At 28.8% G+C, this 21,650-nt stretch overlaps 1 protein-coding gene across 16 annotated transcripts in view; it reads left to right on the forward strand.

The window, feature by feature from the left end:
• LOC116765521 (protein still life, isoform SIF type 1) overlaps positions 1–21,650 on the forward strand; it is a 76,023-nt gene that overhangs the window by 16,156 nt on the left and 38,217 nt on the right. For all 16 annotated transcript variants that reach the window (XM_061521850.1, XM_061521844.1, XM_061521851.1 and 13 more), the window contains 4 exons: positions 45–122; positions 283–333; positions 5,894–6,094; positions 9,035–9,167. In XM_061521850.1, coding sequence (XP_061377834.1) covers positions 45–122; positions 283–333; positions 5,894–6,094; positions 9,035–9,167 — 463 coding nt within the window. The remainder of the gene's footprint in view (positions 1–44; positions 123–282; positions 334–5,893; positions 6,095–9,034; positions 9,168–21,650) is intronic.

The raw sequence follows: 21,650 nt of genomic DNA on the forward strand, positions 1-21,650 counted from the left end.
GCTCTTTTTAATCTAGGTTTGATTAAAACGTGGCTTTGTTCTAGTGATCGTAACGAGCTGATGAGGGAGAGAGAGCGGGACCGGGAACGTGAAAGGGGATATCTTAGCGACCATAATACTAGGTACATTATTTATATTAAGATATATATTACAAGCCGGAGATGCTTATTAAGTATTGTTTTGTATATGAAATGTATTTCTTCATTCTTTATTTGAATAATTGATAACTTTTTAATATTATTTATTAAAAAAAACATATAACTTAAGTTTGATAATTTTTAGGGATCGCATACGAGATCGTGATCAAGGTTATCTGAGCGATCATCAATCTAGGTAAGTTTTAAATTAACTTATTTTATTTAATAAATTTATATTACAGGTTGATTTTAAAGTTTGCGATTCATAACTTGTTAGGTTTATGCAACATTTTTGATTTTTAATAATAAAAATATTACCTGTAAAATGAATATCGTTTTTCAGATATATTTTTGGAGTGACTGAAATATATAAAATGCCTAATTAATTGCCTTGTGTAGACGCAGCAGTATTGGAAAAGCTATAGAAAAGCAATTCCAGCCCTTTTCTTAATTGTGTATTGTTATTTTTATAATAAGATTTTAATTGTAAACTGGGTGTTTGTATAAATTATATATATATATATATATATATATATATATATATATATTAATATACTCTTTAAATTACAGTTTGTTGACTAATTGTGAAGAAGTAGTCATAAAAGAAATATGTCTTCGAACTTCTAGCTTTTTTATACAAAATATGAACGAATCTAAAATTTCTAATATTGAATATAAGAGATATGTAGGTAAAATATATTACAAAATCAAACTACGCCACTGTATAAAATATATGACTTTTTTATTGATCAAAAAATTAAAATTGGTCCCGAGGTGCAAGGTTCCACACGTTTTCTTTCTTCTCCGGAAAATTTATCTATCTAATTATTCCTTTAAGAATTTGTTATAATTATAAAATGTTTATTTGGAAATCATAAATTTCATATACTTCAGTATTATACATACTCTCATTATCAAGGAAAATTTATAGCAGGAAAAAGTATAGTCACTATGAAACAAAAAATATGATCCCGTCGAATACGTTTCAAAAACTTTGAAGATATTATTTAAAATATAATTTTTAGTGAAATATTTTATGATTTTTATCAAAATGCTTGAGAGCGATCAGGTGATGATAGAAATGATTCTGTTAAAAGGTTTATTAATAAAATCTAACTAAAATGTATGACGAAGAGGTGTAGATTTTTTACGAATTTGGTAATTATAATTTTAGAGATCTAAAACTTGTAAGCGTAGTTTAAGGCGTCCCATAGCTAGTTAGGAATCTAACGTCGTTAAAGTGGCGAGAAGTGATTGGAGGTGAAGAGCTAATGATGTAACTCGGTGACGTGCTAAGAGAGGCTTATGTCCAGTATTGGATAAATTACCACTGATAATGATGATTATGACGAAATTAAATTTCAATTATTGAATTATTTATTTACAGAATAAGTTAAAGGACTTTCTTTTAGTAATATCATTTAAAATGGTGACCGTTGTGCGTAGCATAGGAAAGAAATATTGAAAGACATTGTCCGAAAATTTAAAATAAGGAAAGCTTTCAAACAGATTTGCACAATGGTTTCGATTGTTGAGATGATTGGAGGAATAAAACAATAGATAAATCGTCTATAAAATTTTTGCTTTATAAATAATTTGTTTCTTATATATTAAATTTTTACAATCAATATTTTTACTTGTAGTAAATTACATATTAAAATTTAATATATAATACTTTTAATACTCAGCTCATTTCATTAACATCAGTGCTTATATAGTCATTTATATGAATCTTCATAAAACTTTAAGATCTGAAATATTCTTAATCTATATACGTTCAAGAAAACTCAAAAAATGATATAAATTTGTAGAATGATACAGACGAATGCCGTAATAAAATAGTTGATCATTTTAATATAATGACTACTTTAAATTAAATTCAAGATACCCACTGTTATAAACAGAAAGAGGTAGCGGGAACCATAATTGAGAAAAATAAATTATTTTCTTAAATAAATAACATAAAACTTTTTATTTCAACTCGCTATGTAAATGAATCTTGCAACTAAGTTCGAACAGATTACTTCAACCGTTGACATTTTGTCTCCGTGTTCTGGATGAATATGCATGGTTAAATGCGTGACGTCATTCTTAACCCAACATGGCAGCATATTTGTATATCAAAATGTTTACTATCTAAGTCCGCCATCTTGTGATGGTGGATTTAGATAGTAAACATTTGGAATATATATGTTTGTTTCTGAGCTTTATAATTCAATATATTTCCCCAAATGAAACATGTCCTTATTTCAAAGATTTGTGTAAGAAAATAGACAAAAATGTAGAGCTTCATGTTGATATATATACATAATCATATACGTAGATACATAACTCTTACTAATACTTTTTTCTGACCCTTACTTTAATTTTCAGATTATAACTACTTAATCAATAAAGTACTCTACTTGAAGTGGCTTAAGGTCATAATTTTTTTTCGACGTAAATATTGAAAAAGCAACACAGTCTTTTAATAAACTTACAAAGATCTCGACATTTTAGCAAAATCCTTGTTCGCTACAGATTCATATCAGAGAGAATATTATTAAAACAGCGAAATATCTTTCATTAAATAGACCTGCTGAGACCACCGGCTTTAGCATTTAATTACACGTCTTAAGGAAATCTTTACGAAAAGCTATTTAATCCACGAGAATCAGTAAGGACCACGATGTTTCCAATTTTATTATATAAGATGTACCTTACGTTTATAGGACAGTTCGCGCTGGGGGCTATTCTTGGCCGATTTACCTCGATATACTCATGTTTAGATAGGCCGGAGGGCAGGAATAGTAATCATTGCAATGTGCGTTCCATTTTAAATCTTTATGATATGTGGTCTATTCGCACTATATTTTCATAAACCAACTTTAGCCCACCTTTTTGCTTGTATAAGTGGTTTGAATTATGAGATGAGTTATATATTTTAAGAATGGCTCTCTAATTATATATTTGCCAAGTTAAAGATAGACAGGCTTAAAAATATATATTTTATATGGCTTTCGCAATATCACACTTACTATTGAGGAATTATCTCAACTATCTGGAGAAAGTCTTTTAAAATCGGTCCAATCTTTCTTAAGAAAATACCGGATACATAAAGACAGACATTGTGAGATGAATAGTGAGCGAAATATAATAATCTCACGTTTAGTTATTATATTGAAAGTGACGCTTTGAATATATTTTATTAAAATCAAATTAACGATTCTCTTATGCATATGTATTTATTGATCGGTCTTCAAACAACGCATACATACTAAGTCTTAACATGAAATATCGAGATGAAACATTTAAATATACTACAATACTATGTACATTTTCTATATTTGAATGTAAAAGCTACAAAATATTGAAATGCCAGGAACAGTATATTTCAATTTTAATCGTAAATATAACCTGCTTTAGCTAAATCATGTAAAAGGTAAAGCTGAATTTTTCTGCACATTTCGTTCAATACAAAGTCTGTTAAACTCATAATAGATTCGAAGCGAGTTTCAACCTGACACTGACGCTGTAGCGACTCTCGGGGATTGTCGAAATGTCCATTTTCAATTAGATTACCAGAGGAGGAAAGGGATTGATTTACCTTCTTACTTTTTGTGATTGTTTTTTTACAATTCTTTATATTTAGCTTTATCGCATATCGTTTCTTGAAACCATCGAATAAACTCCAGTTCGGAAATTATATTTACTCTCTCTTAAAAAAAAAAGAAAATTTCTAATAAAGAAACATTTAATTTAAGTTGTTAAAAAATTCTCAAATTAATTTTGACACTAGTTTCAAATAATAATTTAATACGAAGTGAATACATTCGTAAATAAATGAATGTCCTTTAGTGATATTAATTTTAAATCTCTTTAAAATAAACTTATTTGTAAATAAAGTTATATACGAAGTTGTTCATAATTAAACTTTTCGTAATTACTGCGTACCTACGTTTGAGGATTTTGTCAAAAAATAAATTTCATGTATTTATTACGTTGGTAATATTTAATATAATCAGTATAGTATTTAAATGAGAAGCGAAAGATATAACATTTTATCTTTAATATTAAATACTGAAAAATTCTTTTTACTTTTAGATGTCAACGGTCCATCTGATATTAAGCGGCTTTTGTTGCCCGTGGATAACTACAAGTGTAACTCCGATTTCACTCTAGAGACTCTTCGGAATTAAAAGGGAAAGAATTGAATTGGAATAGAAAAGAAAGGAGGGGACTTGGGGATAGTGATATTTTTATATTGAACTAACGCAACTGTTAAAGCACCTTTACCGATTTTTTATGAGGGGGTAGTGCTGTCACTGTTGGCTAGACTAAATATGACTTTGAGTAGTAAATTAATTAATTTATTATCAAGAATCTTGTCGGTCTATATACATATATATGCAAATGTTTATCTGTAACCATAGGAATTAAGAAATATTTGAATAAAATCGTAAATTTAAAATATCATTAACTCAATCTAGAGGCTAAACAAAGTAATTTAGTTATTGTCTTTTTAGGCACTTTAAGCGATTTCGGATCCAGGCTCCTGTAAATATTGTATGAGAACAAAATTATAATTTATATAATAAATAAGCTGTTTGTTTGAAAATAAATTTACCTTAGTGACCTTTGACCTAGTGCTCCAAAAAATAAAAACCTAGAATAAATTCATAATTATAGTTCTATAACGTTTCAGGACATCTGTAGGATACTCATTCTTGCATTCGGATTTTCTCATACGTTTCACATGTGTAAAATCGTTTTACAGCGCCTCGGATGAGAACGGCTCTGTCAAATGCATTCAAATAGCGCATTATCTTTACCGTCTCTTGTAAACCATCCAATCTTTTGTAATGCGGCACTATATTGAATGAGTGCTGTATAAACATCGCGTTTGGATTTCAATCCTGAGACAATGGCAGTTGTTTTTAACTTTTAACTGTTTTTAACTTAGAGTAATATAAAATTCAGTTACCTGATTAAAAAATGTGAAAATCAATAATAAACTGTAGTCATCCCATTGAAATGTTTGTTTGTGTATAGACAGAAGTGTGGTTTTGTCAGCAAATATTAGTCATAAACCAAACCGTACGATATACTTAATCTGACTGTAATAATTCACATGACATAGATGTGGCTTAAATTGTATGATACAAGTTTAGGCTTGGTATTAATTAGGGTAAGGACGTATTAAAATACGTCCTACGTATTAAAATACCTAAAGGTTTAAGGGAAACCTTTGGTTTAAGGCAAACCTTTAGGTATTTTAAAGATTTACCTAAAGGTAACATTAATAATAACTTCTTATTATTTGCCTTCATGATGATGTTTTTTTTAAATTAAGTGCAGAATTACATAAATTCTAAAAGCCCATAGAAAAAATATACAGATAAAAATGAACAATAATTTGGAACACGTTTAATTATAGGTACCTCGCAGTGTAGTCAAACGGGTAACATTATATTCATTTTTACAATGACTTCAGAATGGTTTACTGGTGCTATATAATTAAAATCTTTTCATGGATGGTTATACAACGTGACCTAAAAAGCATCGCGTGTTTTTGTTTTCCCAATGCTATGGATCGAACGATGGAATGACGGAAAATCGAAATTAGGTTAAAAGTTCGGTGTTGCTATAACAATGAGCATGGTTATAATGTCAAATTATATTTTTTTATAAATATATTAATAGATGTTATAAATAAATAAATGGTTAAATTGAGCTTTGGAAAACAGGAGTTTTTTCAAGATTGTTATTTTTTTCAGTTTTGTAAGTGCGTCTCGTTGCGCTTCTTGCATCGGCGAGTCAGCTCGGTCGGCATGGTACCGTCATTCTGATGGATGGCGAGGCGCTCCACCACCAGGCCCTCGTCGTTCACCCTGGGACTCCTTACCAAGTCTACGACATGAAGGCAGCCTTAACGACTCCGGTTATAGAAGCAATCGAGCTGATAGCTTTGAACAACGGTAGGTTATGTAAAATATTGTTTCCGCATCTAGCTAACTTGACAGATAGACGACAACCTTTCGAGTGCCCTACAACTTGTAAATAATATGTAATATCTATAAAACTCACAAATAATAATCAACAAAAAAAATTCATAGAAATTTTATACGTGACGAGAAATAGTACCAAAATATAAATAAAACATTTGCATTTTCATCAAAGAAAAATCAGCAGATCATTCAGGATGTACTATTTAAATATATTGAAAAATGCACCGACGTCAATGCATATTAACAATCGGTTACATTGTATGAAGCATTATTAAGGTTCAAACGTTATCTGAAAGTAAATACATAGAAACGATGTCATAAATCATGAAAGATGATAATGGCATAAAATGTGAAGGGGTATATTATTAATAAATCAAATGATTATCGTTAAATATGAAAGCATAGACAAAAATTTACATTTTCGAAAGAATGAAAACGCAAACAATCTAACTATTTATACTGGCTGGTAGCTAGCTGAGATAACCAGATAATAGATTATACATCTAATAACATATATTATATAGAATTAGTTCCAAAAAAAAAAATGGGGATTTTCCAAGAAACAATATAAGATAGTATTATAAGTACTAGAAAACATTTTTTTGATATTTGTATTTAGGTACCAAACTGGCTAAACATGTTATGAGACAGATAAATAAAAAAGCGAACAACATTTAAAAAGCGTATGAGCTTTTAAATTAAATCATTCATTGTGCTGTATTTCTTATAAATAATTAAATTTCTATATCCGTCAAGAAAATAAATATTACATTAAATTTATTAATACAGTATAGTTACGACGTAAGGCCCATATTACCTGTCGACAAGATTAAAATTTCTATAATACTTGTAAGGTATCGTCCTATTGTTCAGTTTCAAGTACACTCTCTGAGAGATCTTTTCAATAGTATCAATGCATCTCAACTCTTAGTATAGTTAGCCGTTCCAGTTAAAAACATTTTCTTTTCTTGTTCTATTCTATTAAACTTTTCAATTTCTGTAAAACTGGAAATAAAGTATGAAAGAATACGTTTTCTTGCGAAAGTGTATTAATATATCTGAATTTATTACATATATTTAACGTACATAATAATTCATCATTGTTAGTGCAAAGTTACTAATAAACACATCTGAATAGTATTTTCAGATGCAGAAATCAACCTTTAAATTTTTTTTTATTCTGAAATTTAAATATTTTAGAAATATCAATATTATACCTTAAACTAAACAAGTATCGTTGTACCCTACATCGTTTCTCGTTTGAGGCTGACGTTCCTAAACGAAAACCATTCAATTCCATTGGTAACTTTAGAATTTAGAGCCTTTTTATATTCAAATAAAAAGTTAAACGTTTCCTTTCCTTATACCTATAAAGTTTTATCAAGTTTTCAAAAAAAAATCCTTCAAATTTGTTCACAAAAACTCTGTTAAAATTTAATCATTAAATATCATTAAATTGTTTATATCTTTTTTATAATTAAAATTAAAAATTCATAAAAAAAAATATTTCCATTTCAAATGTATGTGTATTTACAATTGAAATTCGTAATACGCTACATAAATATTATTGTTATTCTTCATTACAAAAAATTTTAATTTATTTTTAAATTATTGTTTAATCGTATATACTTTGTGGAATTGATTCAATTAAATACCTTATAAAACGTTTTTCATAAAATAATTATTGTAACTCGATTCGTAAATTTGTACATTAATTATTATATTTTTGTTAATATTCATCGTATTCACATACACCAATAATACCACGAAGTAATTAACAGAAATATAATTTTATTAACAATGTGACGCTCCAACAATTTATTTTTGATAAAATAAATATTTTTTTATATATCTCTGTAGATATTTCCTACGAATTCTCATTTTAATAATTTCATTACAATTCCTTTCGAAGTTTTTATATTAAAATCGAATTCATTATTAAAATCAATGACATATATAATCATGTATATAATTTCATTAAAAACTGTGTAGATAACATTTATAAGTGTGTATATCAATATTACGGAAGAAATGCCTTTATGAATCCGATAATCTTTTACGCATTATATGTTTAAATATAACGGTCATAACATTGAATGTACTCGGTTCATTTAATTCACAAACGAAAGCTTCACAAATTCACGCGTGTTCACTTTTTTGCGTTCCATTTGAAAAAAATCTAAGAAAAGTATTCTGTTGGCGATGAAATAAATTTATGTAAATGACACGGCTTACGTTTCAAATTCCAAAGCCCAACGTGTATTAAATATTCATGAATGGTTTGCCGAACAATGGTCAATTGCCATCTATATTTATAACTTTAACACAGCTTAATGAATTAGAGTAAGCATTGAAACGAGCAGGTAATCATCTGAATAATTAATATGTATCGAGATTTTCCATTAAAACATTAAATATTCATTAAGATGATTAAAACGATTTGCTTTTTTAAAAGAGTATAATATAGTTAATATAATTAATTTTCTTTTGTGAGAGACAACGATCTTTTAGTTGGATTTTCTGCACAAAAATATATAAATCTAGGTGAAACGTTAAGTAGTCTTGGGGTCGGAACATTCCTACGAAGTATTTATACTTCTACTTCCCATCTGTATTTATAAGAATATTATTTTAAATAAGTTTAATTTCTCGAATGGATTACACACATTTTTGAATAAAGTTAAATAAGTATTTAACATGATCATAACACTTATATAGTGATCACGTATCATGAACTCCGAAGCAGCTTAGGAGTATATTAAGACATTTTCCTTATTCTGTATAAGATGTCCTTAGCGGAAAAATAATTTGGAAATAGCTTTCTAAATGTTTACATAATGACCATCATGTAGAAACTTTATTAACAGACCCGGAAGTAAGTTGCAAAAACCCATTTTGTTTTGGTTACAGTGGTGTGTTCGACCGTCAAGACAGCGTGCGCTCAGAGTACACAAGTGACCGGGAATCCTCACGTTATGGCATCGTACAGCAAGCCTCTATAGATAGCACTGACTCCAGAATTTGTTACCTGACTTCTAGCGAGGTGAGTGTTCATAACCGTGTAATAAATCAGTGCCAACTCGATCACTTTCCACTCAATATTATTATAACTTCAGTTAAAATACATATAATAAACTAAAACGTGTGTATAGTAAGCCAGCAAGCTAAATGTGGCTTACATCAATTATGAGTTTTAATTAGGACTAATTACGCCCGTTTGACCAATCAGTACAAATTATAATTCAATTGCATTCACGATTCACTTGTATATGTATTACTTACAAGGCAAAATTCTGATTGTACAACTCATTAATGTTGTGAGAATATGACACAAATTAATATTGAAGAATTATACATAATTTAAATTCATCACAAAGCTACTCATCAATATTTCACGTTTCATTTCAAAAATATATTCATAATTATAATAATTTATAAATAATACAAACAAAAAGTTGACATTGAAACAAAAAGTGAATATAATTTACTATTTTTAAAATAATAAACAAGGTATGAGATTCAAAAGCGTAGGTATGGAATCTATTGATGATTATTATAATAAAGATAATTAATCTGCGCTCTTGAGCTATAAAAGACTTAACTATAACCTCTACAAATAAGAGGTATTTACGAACATCATAGTCTTAATAAGACTGAAGAGCTCTTTAACCACAGAGAAATGTAAAAATAGACCATAACGATGCACTAGTCTCTTAACTTTTTATATTCCTTCAATAGAACGTAACGAGCTACATAATCGGAAACAAGATGTTATACAATTCAGTTACGGGACTTTCCTTATGATGAATGACTATTTTATTTTGTTACTAAGTAGGATTTTACTATCAGTTTTTTTTAATAGGATTTTAAAACGATGTTTCTTATTATAAATGTTCGTTCGTTGACATTAAACATATGACGTGACTATCAATGGTAAAATTCTATCATAACGAGATCAAAGCAAAATTTGTTATTTTAATTCTAAAAAGATTATTTCTAGAAGTCAATGACTATTTCATACAATAACTATTCATAAATTTGCAATAAGATATTCTATCCTTGTATATGACGGCTATGAATCTAAGAGTAATTCAAAATTCCACTTATCAAACGTATAACCTTATGTAGCTCAGCTAAACTGCAAAAGCCGTCTACGATCTACGATTTAATTATACGTCTCTGTTTGAGAATTACCAAGAAAACTTAGGATTACCTTAAATGCCTTGCTTTGTATGATAATAAGTAACAATGGTTTTGGATCATTATAATAAGACTAATATTTTTTTTATAATTATGATATAGTGGTGAAATTCTTTAAATTTGATTCATAATAAAATTAAGAGTTGAATTTAACAACAGAATTTATAACAATATCGATACTTAAACCTTATTTTAAACATTTTTATATCGTTTACGAAGCAAATTGCTTAAAATATCTTTTTTTGTTCCTAGCATTATTACGTTTTTCCTGAAGAAAATAATTTTGTGACAAATAGCAAGCATTTTCTTTGATAATTCGTATCTATAGGACTATTATGCTAGTAATTCTTTGCCTACTATTAGTAAAAAATTATAAAAAAAATATTGACTATATTTTTGTCCCTTCAGAGTTCTACAGAAGTGACATTTTAAAATTAGTGAAATATAGTATGTGGGTCTAGAGATACTATCAAACTGTGAACAATTTGGAAGACAAAAGTCTATTTCATTTTTATGTTGGTTTTTCAATTCAAACAATTTAGACTAGCTTGGGTTATATTAAAAGTTCTAGAAATAAATCAAACAAAGAAGAAAAAAACGCATAAAACATATTTATAAATAATCTCTGATACAAAAAGAAATAGAAAAGGTTATTTATTACAACAAAGTATAAGTCTGACATATTTTTATTTATTGAACATAGTTTGCTGCATAAATCTGCTGAAGGTTTTTCGAAGCAAATCCGATTACCCTCGTAAATAACGTTATATACAATTATATTAGCCTTATAAAGTTGAAGTTTTCTAGAAAATTTTTACTTAAATTAGAAATAAAAATCAGTAGATAAAAAATTCTTGGTATCTTTTCGAATCATAACAAAATTCTAAAAATAATTCTTGTTTGCGTAGTCACGAATCATCTATTTCTATTTATAAGACGATCGAGCGTCTCAGGTATAATTATTTATATTAAAAATATAAGGAAAGTAACCGTAATACTTTTTAAATTTAATCTAAATTTATTTTAATGTGATTGAATTAAAGAATTAATTTGAATCATGATATTTTTTATTAAAAATCATTTTAATATTAAATTAAATCCAATTGACGCTTTCTAATATCATATTTCAGCAAACAATATCAGTGTTATAAAAATCTCAAGTATATTTTAACCTTTAAAATCATGTATAGTATGCATGGATGAAGGTAACCATCGTTGTTTTGTCACGTCCGAATATAAATCAATACCGATGTCTGGACTCGGTATATTTCTTCTCATTCCCTCTTAGAGCAAATCAAATGTAATTGTAGTGTTCATATGAATATGGCAGGCCCTATTCGTCGTTTACATTAACAGGTATAATAGAATAGCAGATGACTAAATTGATAATAGCTATAATAATATCCAAGAGCGTTTAGTATAGAAGGTCTAGGAGGACTCGGACAGCCTCGGCTCTACTCGGCCGAGTCGGCGCAGACCGGTGTTTCTTCTTCTGCGCCGCGAGCACCCCAATCGTATCCTAAACGTAGCATTAAAAATATTATTTTGAGGTTAACTTTGTCAACTTGTAACAAAAATGAATTGAATTCATTCGTGCGTTCCGAACGCTTTGATTTGAACGAATATTGGTGTGTCGAATGTCGCGAAAGAGAACTTTGAACCGGAAACTGAGACGTTTTGTTTGTGTAAATACAAAGCTTTTACTGTCAAGTGCACGGACAAAGAAGATTTCGTCTTCCTTGCTGCGTTCTCCTCGTTAATGGATATTACTACCGATGGTTGTAATAATACAGTTTAACTGTAGTCTGATGATTCTACTATAAAAGTTACGTGTTGTACAAACATATCCCGCGTCAATTTTAGGGCCTATGACATATTGAAATTTTTCTTCCTTCGTTAAGCAAATGAATTATTCTTAATATAGTTTTTTACATGTTAAAGTAGAGTTCCTGCTTGTATGTTGCTTGATCTACCTGTGATATATTCTTCTAAGTGAACTTTTGTGTTGAACTAACTTCGCAACTGCCAAATTGTAATAAACAATAATAGTGTAGGAACGTTAATGAAATGTGTTAAATGTTTAGAGGAATTGAATATATATAAATTATATAGGCATGTTTTTCTGTCAAAAATTCTATTTCAATGTTAGTTAGTAGTTAAAGTTGTTATATACAAAGGAAACTAAGAACTGGGTGCTAACAAAATGTTTCTATACTAACTGTATGGGGGCCATCAAATCGAAGAATGCTGTTTTTATAAAGGTAATATGTGATTCCCTTATGAAAGACTCCTTATGTGTAAATTGTCCTTTTACTAGAATTTATACCCTTCGTCTTAAATTCAGTAAACTATTTATTTACTTGGTGTTTATATCTCTACTTATGAAGCAGTTATACTAAAAAAAAACATAATTTATGCAAGAATTATAGTTGTGCGAAATTTTATCCCATTCACACTTCGAGCTGAGTCATATGCAAAGATCAAAGGCAAATAGGAAATAATAATTTCACGTCAACCTTTGATGTCATATGAGCATCAGGTGCTTGACTAGGGGAAAACTAACGAGAAGGGAAAAGGCTTTCATTTCTCATTTTCACGTTTCAAGATGGTCTGGGTGTTTGAAATATTGTTAGGAAAGTTAGTTTTGCTTTATATGGATAGAATAACTCATTTAATACACAACAATATTGGATATCGCAGTTCTGTTAATCAAATTTTCTATTTCTTTATTTATAAGTCAGCATATATGGGCTCTATGACGGACATGCTGCTTTTATTTATTACTGGAATTGAAGTAATTTTTTGTTTTGTGCTTAACGTTATAAGCATTAAACTATGTACATGTGATATATATTTAAAAGTCTTTGAAAATGACAAGTAGTTTTCTTTGAAGTTAAGCTTTAAAATTAATTTATTCAACTAGATTTAAAATGATTGTATTTTTCAACTTTTTATTCTCGTTAAGGAGTATTAATATACTTAATTTGTTTGAATTTAGTGGCATTTAAATTTCTTTACTTAATTCCACAAATTTTAATTTTAATCGATAACTAAAAATATATTGTTGCCAAATATTTCATATTTCTGTTGATTATTTTAAAACTCCTTTCAAGAGACACATGTTCTGTACCGGTTATATTTTCCACACAAAATATGTGACGAAGACTGAAAAGTGAGTTGTAATAACCTGAATATAAAGAATATTTTTCCATAATATATTAAGAGCGATCAGCTTGAAAAAATAATGAATGTGGACAAAAGCTGGTAGAAATAGAATAAAATGAGTAATATTTGATTTTATACTGTCAGTATTGACAACCGCAATTTTAAGTAAATCTTTTAATGTGAAGATTTTATCAATAAACCAAAATTTTATTTTGACAATCATATCTCCCGATAGGAAGATTTTTCTGTTTTCAGAATCATTATTTTAAAAGCTTGCTTAACTGAATTTGTTGCAATTATGAAATTTATAACAAGATATTGTTGTATCGTAAACCTTTTAATATACTTAAAACATGCTCTCTTAGTAGTCTCATACTGCGCAATTTTTTTTTTATAAATTTTATATATCAAAAATAATTTAACTTCAATCTTTTTTATAAAACATATTCAAGCTTTGTGATATATATAATATTATATTATATGATAAAGAATAGTCTGTTTCATGTTTTTAAAAAACAGAAATATGTATAATGATTTCTTAAAAAAAAAAAATTATCTCTTAGTTTGTACCTAATGCTTATATCTGAGTCATAACAGAAATGTTACTACATGTTCAATAATTTTGGTATTTCAAAGATGTAGTAGCGTATAAGTGAGCTACCTTAAACATGAGTTAAACTTTGCACTGTTATTTTATATTATATTCTCATATATTAAGTCATTCCTGGCAACCTCCATAGCATAGTAGTTGCACAATTCATTGACCTACTCATTGGCTATGTAAGTAGGTCGTAAAGTTCTTAGTTACAATGTGTATTGTACGCGGAAGTAGCACGTTAGCGTCGATATAAGGAAGTTACCGATAAACACTGTATGAACTCGTTACAATTTTGCAATATTACTTATACCTTATACAATAAAGCAGATACATATACTGTTATGTAGTATTAGTTTGCGAGCATAATAAAATCTTAGTACGTTTCTGTTTGATCTGTCACATTAATATAAGCGACATATTAAGTTCGAATGTCAGGAGTGACACGTGTTTCATTCAATTGACTTATGCAACGGATTATTAAAAAAATAATAAGAAATGAAATGAAGGGAAAGACAACCTCAGTGAGGTTTTTCTTTCTATACCTGTATTTTTATTTTAATATTCATATAAAATTTTGCATTTTATATTGCCCAATATTATAATTCATTTATTAAAAAGATATTGCTAAAATTATTTATTCTTACTCATAGTTTTTTTTTAGTTAGTTTGACTTTAAATATGTTGAATCGTAAATTTTATTATTAAAACGGAACATCGTGGACGTAATTTGAGCTTTACTAAGTTATATATTAAGTGGTATAGCCATATTTATAAATTGTACGATAAATTTACATATTATGTTTCACACCCAAATTTTAATAAGGATTGGTAAAACGACGGAGAAGCTTCATTAAACTATCTTATATCAAATTTCGTTATTCCTGGGTGCCAACGTTGTAACAACGAGATTCATATCGATGATTTTTATTATTATATATAATAATTTGGAATTTGCATAAGATTTCAAAATTAATTCATTATTAACTAAACGTTTTTATTATTGACAAGAATTGTAATAAATATTTTTTTGGATTATTTGAAAAAATGCAATGACTTGTTTCCCGTTAAAACAAAGGAGCCAAATCCTAAGACGCCTAAAAGGTAAAGGCCGTAGTCCATTACCTAAGTACTAATTAACGGTGCAAGATATTATATGTTAGTATCAAATTGGAAACATAAATGAGAACTTATAATATAGACTTCTATTTGGCTACCTGTTCCAGATGTGTGGGCTAGCAGTAGTGTTTATTCTGGTTCGCCGCAATCCCGTCTGCCTTACGGACACTATAAATTGTGTCAGGGTCGGTTCCTATTGATCCCACTTCACTGCGACAGCCGGCCCCGTCTGTTACGGTTACAATACTAATGTACAGATATAATTATTTTTTTCCCCTCCATTGAACACGGTAATAATTTTCTGAAACAAAAGGCCGTTTGAAGAAATGAATTCAAATTTAGCTTTTGTTTTGTCCCCAAAATTATACCGTTTCATACTTCCTTAACCCGTTTATAACACTTTAGGCATGTAATTTATTTAGCAGCGCCTCATTAAATTCATATTATTGTCTCCATGGCAATGTGAATTTTAAAATTCATGATATCCAACAAAGATTACTTATTTAAAAGATATTAAGACGTTGTTTCGATCGTTATTGTGATAAAAATAAAAATTAATCACTTCCAAAGTAATTTTTTTATTGCGTTATTATACTATAAATTACAAAAAGATGAGAAGAGCGACGGTCTCATTAAAATAGCCGTTTTCCATGGCCTTAGGGCCGTTAGCTGCGACTTAGTAAATCCATTTTGTTGTAAGTTTTTCTACAGATAATTATTCTAAGATTTAATCTTACAAGAGATTTTTTTAGTTCATGTGATATTCTAGCTTAAATTATGTAACTTGTACATGAAACGAAATGAAATAAAATATAAGCAAAGTACTAAACGAAATACAAAGTATAGAAATCTAATTGAATAGTATCATGAATTTTTCCATCACTATATTGCATACATATAAAAGGAAACCTAAAAATATTTTTAGTTGAGTAACCTTGTTTCCAACTTATAGGTAACGATAAAGGGTAACCACACAAGTGGGTGTAAGTAAATTTTTTCTCTTTTTGGGCTTTGTTACAATAGTTTAAAAATAAATGGAAGAATGGCCTGAAAAATATTTTTAAAGTTATGTTGCAAATTTTAAATTGAAATGTCGAGAGCTTGCCAAATCTCTAAGGGGTTGAAACTTGTATAAAAGATACTTTATGTGGCTGTTTATGGACTACGGTAACCTCTTTATAAACTTAGAAAAACCCATTCAAACTATACCAGGTTTGTTTAATTTGAAAAGATAGAGATGCGTTCTATTGCAGATAAAAAAATACTTCTAAAGGTACGATGTCTGCGATATCTTAACATATGCTACCGCCATGCTATACTTCCTTTTTTTATTTTTACATTTAAAAGTTTTCATTAAATATAAACAGCAATGGTCGGAATATATTTTTTAATATATTAAGAATATATTATTAGCATCAAAGTCAAACTGTGCGATATATCCATCGCATTACGTTTTTCGATTTTACTTTTTTATGTTTTTAAGCCAATCATTTTGAGAGCAGTTGCGCTCTGTTGAACTTATTCATTTTTAAAAACAATCACTTTGTAGCAATGTTGCTGACAAGCGTTTACACTTTCACGATTGCAGCATGGAAAATAAATTGAGTTAATCAGTTTTTAAGGCTTTTAATAGATTATTTTTTTCAAAAAGTAATTTAGCTTTAAACAACAATCTGTTAGCGACACTAGTTACCTTAAAGTTATTCTAGTTTTTATTTTTAGGTCTCAAGTAGAATTAAAAAATAAAACCATACATAATTCTTTTGTTGTTCGTCTGTGTTTTGTATTTGAAGGAAAATTTAACACAGAAAATTGAAGTATGCTAAAGAAGAGGGTGGTGACCCGGTTGCAGACGTAAATAGAAAAATATTAACGTTCTGAAATGTTGTAGGCAGTCTGTGTTTATTTGATTTATGCACAACTATTTCAAATAAATGCAATTGAATTTTGAATTTAATAATTGTTCTTCTACTAAAGGGAAAGAATTTTTAAATGGCTCTCTGAGACTCTCACTTTGTATGAGTTTCGTATAAAACTAAATAATAATTTTTATACTAAATTTTTCATATTAATTATCTCAAACATTATGATTTATTAAAAGTTGCTTACCTATAAGTGTAAGGAATTCAGGGTTGTCTGCATGTTGAAGCAATATATACAATAAAATAAAGTTAAAATAATTTTATATTTTATTTGGATCTTAAATGGCATACCAGAACTGTTTTATGAAATAAGGCTTTTTTTGTTCCTTGATATATTTATTTCCTTAAAAGATATATTTTTTTAAAAATCCGATGCTACTTTAAAAAAAAGCAATGGTATAAAACATTACTATTTAACATAAAAGTACCTAAGAAAATGTATGTGAAGATGGCTGTAGACCAACATATATCATTTTTATAGCTGGTTGGATAAATGGAAAGAAAAACAATCCTCGCGTGATATATTTCTAAAGAAACACGCCACGACAGGAAAGCCTTGTTATAAATGTTTTATAATAAATATCCTACCTCTTCAAAGTAGTACGAAATTTACAATTTTTAAGTTTAATATAAGTAGTATATTTGTAGTATTATATGTATTCGCGATGTCACCCCTTCAGAGATAAAGTACATATGTATATGTTTTTGAAAAGCGAAACGAAAAAGTTACGTTTATTACGCACTGTCGTTATTAGTAAAGTTGTTTATAAAGGTATGTTACGCAATACTTGAGGTACGGAGGTTACTTACTAAGTTTAGGATTCACGAAACCACATAAATTTTATGTAGGCTTTGTTTCGATGACATAAAAACATCCATACCACTGAAACATTTTGCTCTCTAAATTATATCTAAAGTAAAGTTTTTGGTATTTGTAGTACGTAAGTGTTACATACATTAAAGTGCTGTTAAAATTTTAATCATATTTTCTTTTTTCAGGTAAGTGAAAAATGTTAACCACTACTGTAAAGGTAAGTATTAACCTAAAGCTATTTTTATTTTACATTATTTAATAGGATTTTCAAGATGCGGTAGAAAAATTCCGGCTCTGAAAATTCTCACTTATATAAAATCTGTTTCCCCAATGTTTCGGACAGTCTGGTAAAAGCTTTTAGAAAAATACGACATGGTATACTTATGTTTCTGGTAATAGTGTAGTAAGATTATACTTATTTTCTTTTTCTTATTCTTAAATTCTTGCCGAAAATAAACAAAGCCTCATATATTCATGAGTACGAAAGAGGAGTGTTAAAATAGCTAATAAAATATTCAGATCATTGTAGGTTTACGTTTTTCTATAACGATGAAAGGTGTTGTTACCTTTGTCAAAAGGTACAAGAGTAACAAAAACAAGAAGTGTCATCTTAAACATTTTTTTTGCATTAAGCTATCACAATTTAAAAATTTTATTATTTACTATCGTAAAAAAAAATTAACTCGGAGTCTTTGACATGATTTATTTACATGCACGTCTTAGTAATTTTCAATTGCATAGTGTATTAAGCATAAAAAATATTTAATTATAATATTTAATCATTACGGGAGCATGGAAATTATTACCAACAAATATTTAAGTAAGTCGACAGACGTCGTTACTGTTAAAGTTGCGCAATACAACAAAATGGATTAACGAATGGATTCCACGTGTCATTCCTTTGAGATTAATTTTGAATTACGGCACGTACTGGGGATTCGCTCACTTTTAGAGGACGTTTTCCGCAGCAGTACCTGGAAACAATACTGTTATGGAATATGATTATTATATTGTATAAATTAATTTACTTTTGCCAGTTTATAATTTCAATAGGCTTTCAAATCTAAAATATGGTTGATATATCTGATGTTAAATTGCAAGTCGATCGGTGGCGATGACGCCAGTGACGTCCTTGTGACGCCGCCTAGCTCCTCGCTCCTGCACCGCAGGGCGGCAGAAGGCGGACCCGTGAATGCCTCACGCCTGCGCTTAACAACCACCGCCATATTATTAAGTTGTACCATACTCTCGGTTCGTTTGTTCGGTCAATTATCTTTTGCGTATTGAAGAGGCAACGCAACGCGACGTAATTTTTAATTTATTGTCCTAATCGCTTTGCGCTCACCACTAGTTTTTTACTTGAGTCGCTTTAAACGTCAATTACAATCTTGTTAGAGAAATTTTTGACTTCATGTTGGGCTTGAAATAATATTTTGACCTATCGATGTAAATAATATAATTTAAAAACAGCGTACCACCTCGTTGGGTGAAATTAAAATATATTCAATAAAATTTACTACCGTAGGTCGCTTTGTTTAAGAAATATTTTTATTTTATACATTATTTATGTCATGTCTAAGTGCTTTAGAATTTCACGGTCATATAAACATTTAAAGACTCGTAAAAAGTTATATGAAGAAGAATAATCAAAGCCATAACGTTAAAACGATACATAAATATATCATGCAATATAAAAGATACTATGAAATGTACAGATGGTCTCGCATTTAGAGCTTAATCCAAATTACTAGAATGAAGCTGGTACTTGACCCGTTCTTTTTATGTTCCGTACCCATTGCGCAGATGCGCAATAAAATGCCTCTAAATGCCATAAAGCAATTTTATGTTCTTAGAGCATTATTATTAATTGAAGCACCTCAACAAGAAATAGTGTTGTAAGCTCTAATAAATTTCGCTTGGACATCACAGTACTTCGTATCTAGTAACTCATCGTAATGCCCCTTCATATAAATGAAAAACTTAATAAGTTCTGTCGTAGAAATATATAATGTTATATTAGTAATGATTAGGATTTGTGAAAGGTTTACTATAAATCGAGGCTATTCAATATGTAAAGTATTTTTATATATAATTTTGCGTGCTTTCTTTGACTTATCACCTTAAAAAGCAGATCAAAATAAGAAGAAAAAATATTTTCAATTAAAATCTTAATGAATTTTAAGATAATTGGATAATTTTACATCAACTTGTCTAAAAATGATTATCAAACTAAACGTTTTTTGGGCTTATAATTTTTTGAAACAAATTTAATATGCCGCAAACAGTTGAATTTCAATTAAATAAATATTACTAGAGCAAGCAATTGCTAACTTTCCAAGGGGAGCGTTCTTACCGAGTCCCTTCCAGACATTTTATACATCATAAGCTCCGGTGCACACAGACGTAACCTATTTTATATTTACTTGTATATTGATTCCTTAATGTACCACATTAGTCTAATGGATTGGAATTTCATTGCGCATTCCATCTTTTTCTAATTTGAGGAAGCTGGGACAGAATTTTTAGCTAAAAATATAAATTTTCATATGTAGCCAATCATTTTTGAAACCTATATATAGACAAAGCATTAATCGATCGATGTTATGAGACATTGGAAGTGTAGGCTGTGCTAAAAGCCGCATGAGTAAACATATTCTCTATTAAACGAATGTGACAAAAATCCGAAATACGATAAAAGATCACATACGATATAATATCAGTATCGAGATAAATGAACGACATGAAAAGGGGACAAAAATTGAGAGCTATCAGTAATATTTCATAGGTTTCATAAATTTCTTGTACAATACGAGTAAATGTCAACGGTGCATTAACCTCTCGCTTCGTAAATTTCCGCTTAACCGTCTTTGAATTAATCTAAATATTTTCATTCTGGCAAAACATTTTTTTACAGATCTTGACGATAAATCTTATGAATAAATTTAGTTAAATGAGTTTTTGCTATAAAGAAATGTAGTGGTTTAAAAATGGGGTATGCAAATACATAATAAAAAAATTACTACACTATTCACAATTATGTGATTAGTACGAATAAAATAATATAAGAAACTCCAATATTAAAACTGAAAGCCTACAACAATAGAATTCCCAAAAGGATATATTATAGTACTTATATAATTTTTGCATTTCTTCATTTTGTAGTCATTTTTATAACATAATTCACGCTTGCTGAACTTTCACTTACATTATAACCAACAAACTTACATTAGAAGCGACATCCTATTAGACAAGCAAAATGTCAAAGCTCTGATAGCTCCCATCAGTCAAACGATGGATTCGATGATGTCAGTAAATATATAAACCTTCAAAAAGAAATCAATAAAAAACGATATCTGTATTACTATATTTTGTATATCATAATAACCGCTAAGTATGAAAATCAATATTTCAAATAGATTTTGATGATGATGGCTATTTTATGTTAAAAGTAAAATAAGCTGAATTTCTTGTTCTAATATAAAAAAGAAATCTTTTATAACCGCAAAGGAGCAATTTTAAATTAATTAACAATTCCAGCACGGCTATTTCGAAATCTGCATGTTCAATAAAGTTAACTTGTAAAACAAACGTACCTAAAACAGCCAACATTAAATCTGCCTAATATGTACGTCAAAAATCCGTTAATTTTAGTCGAATTTCCCGAAAGGCTTGGTCAGTGTTGTATAGTGGGAGGCGGGTGACGCGGGGAAC

The sequence above is a fragment of the Danaus plexippus genome, chromosome 11 (genome assembly GCF_018135715.1).
Source record: "Danaus plexippus chromosome 11, MEX_DaPlex, whole genome shotgun sequence".
NCBI classification, from domain to species: domain Eukaryota; kingdom Metazoa; phylum Arthropoda; class Insecta; order Lepidoptera; family Nymphalidae; genus Danaus; species Danaus plexippus.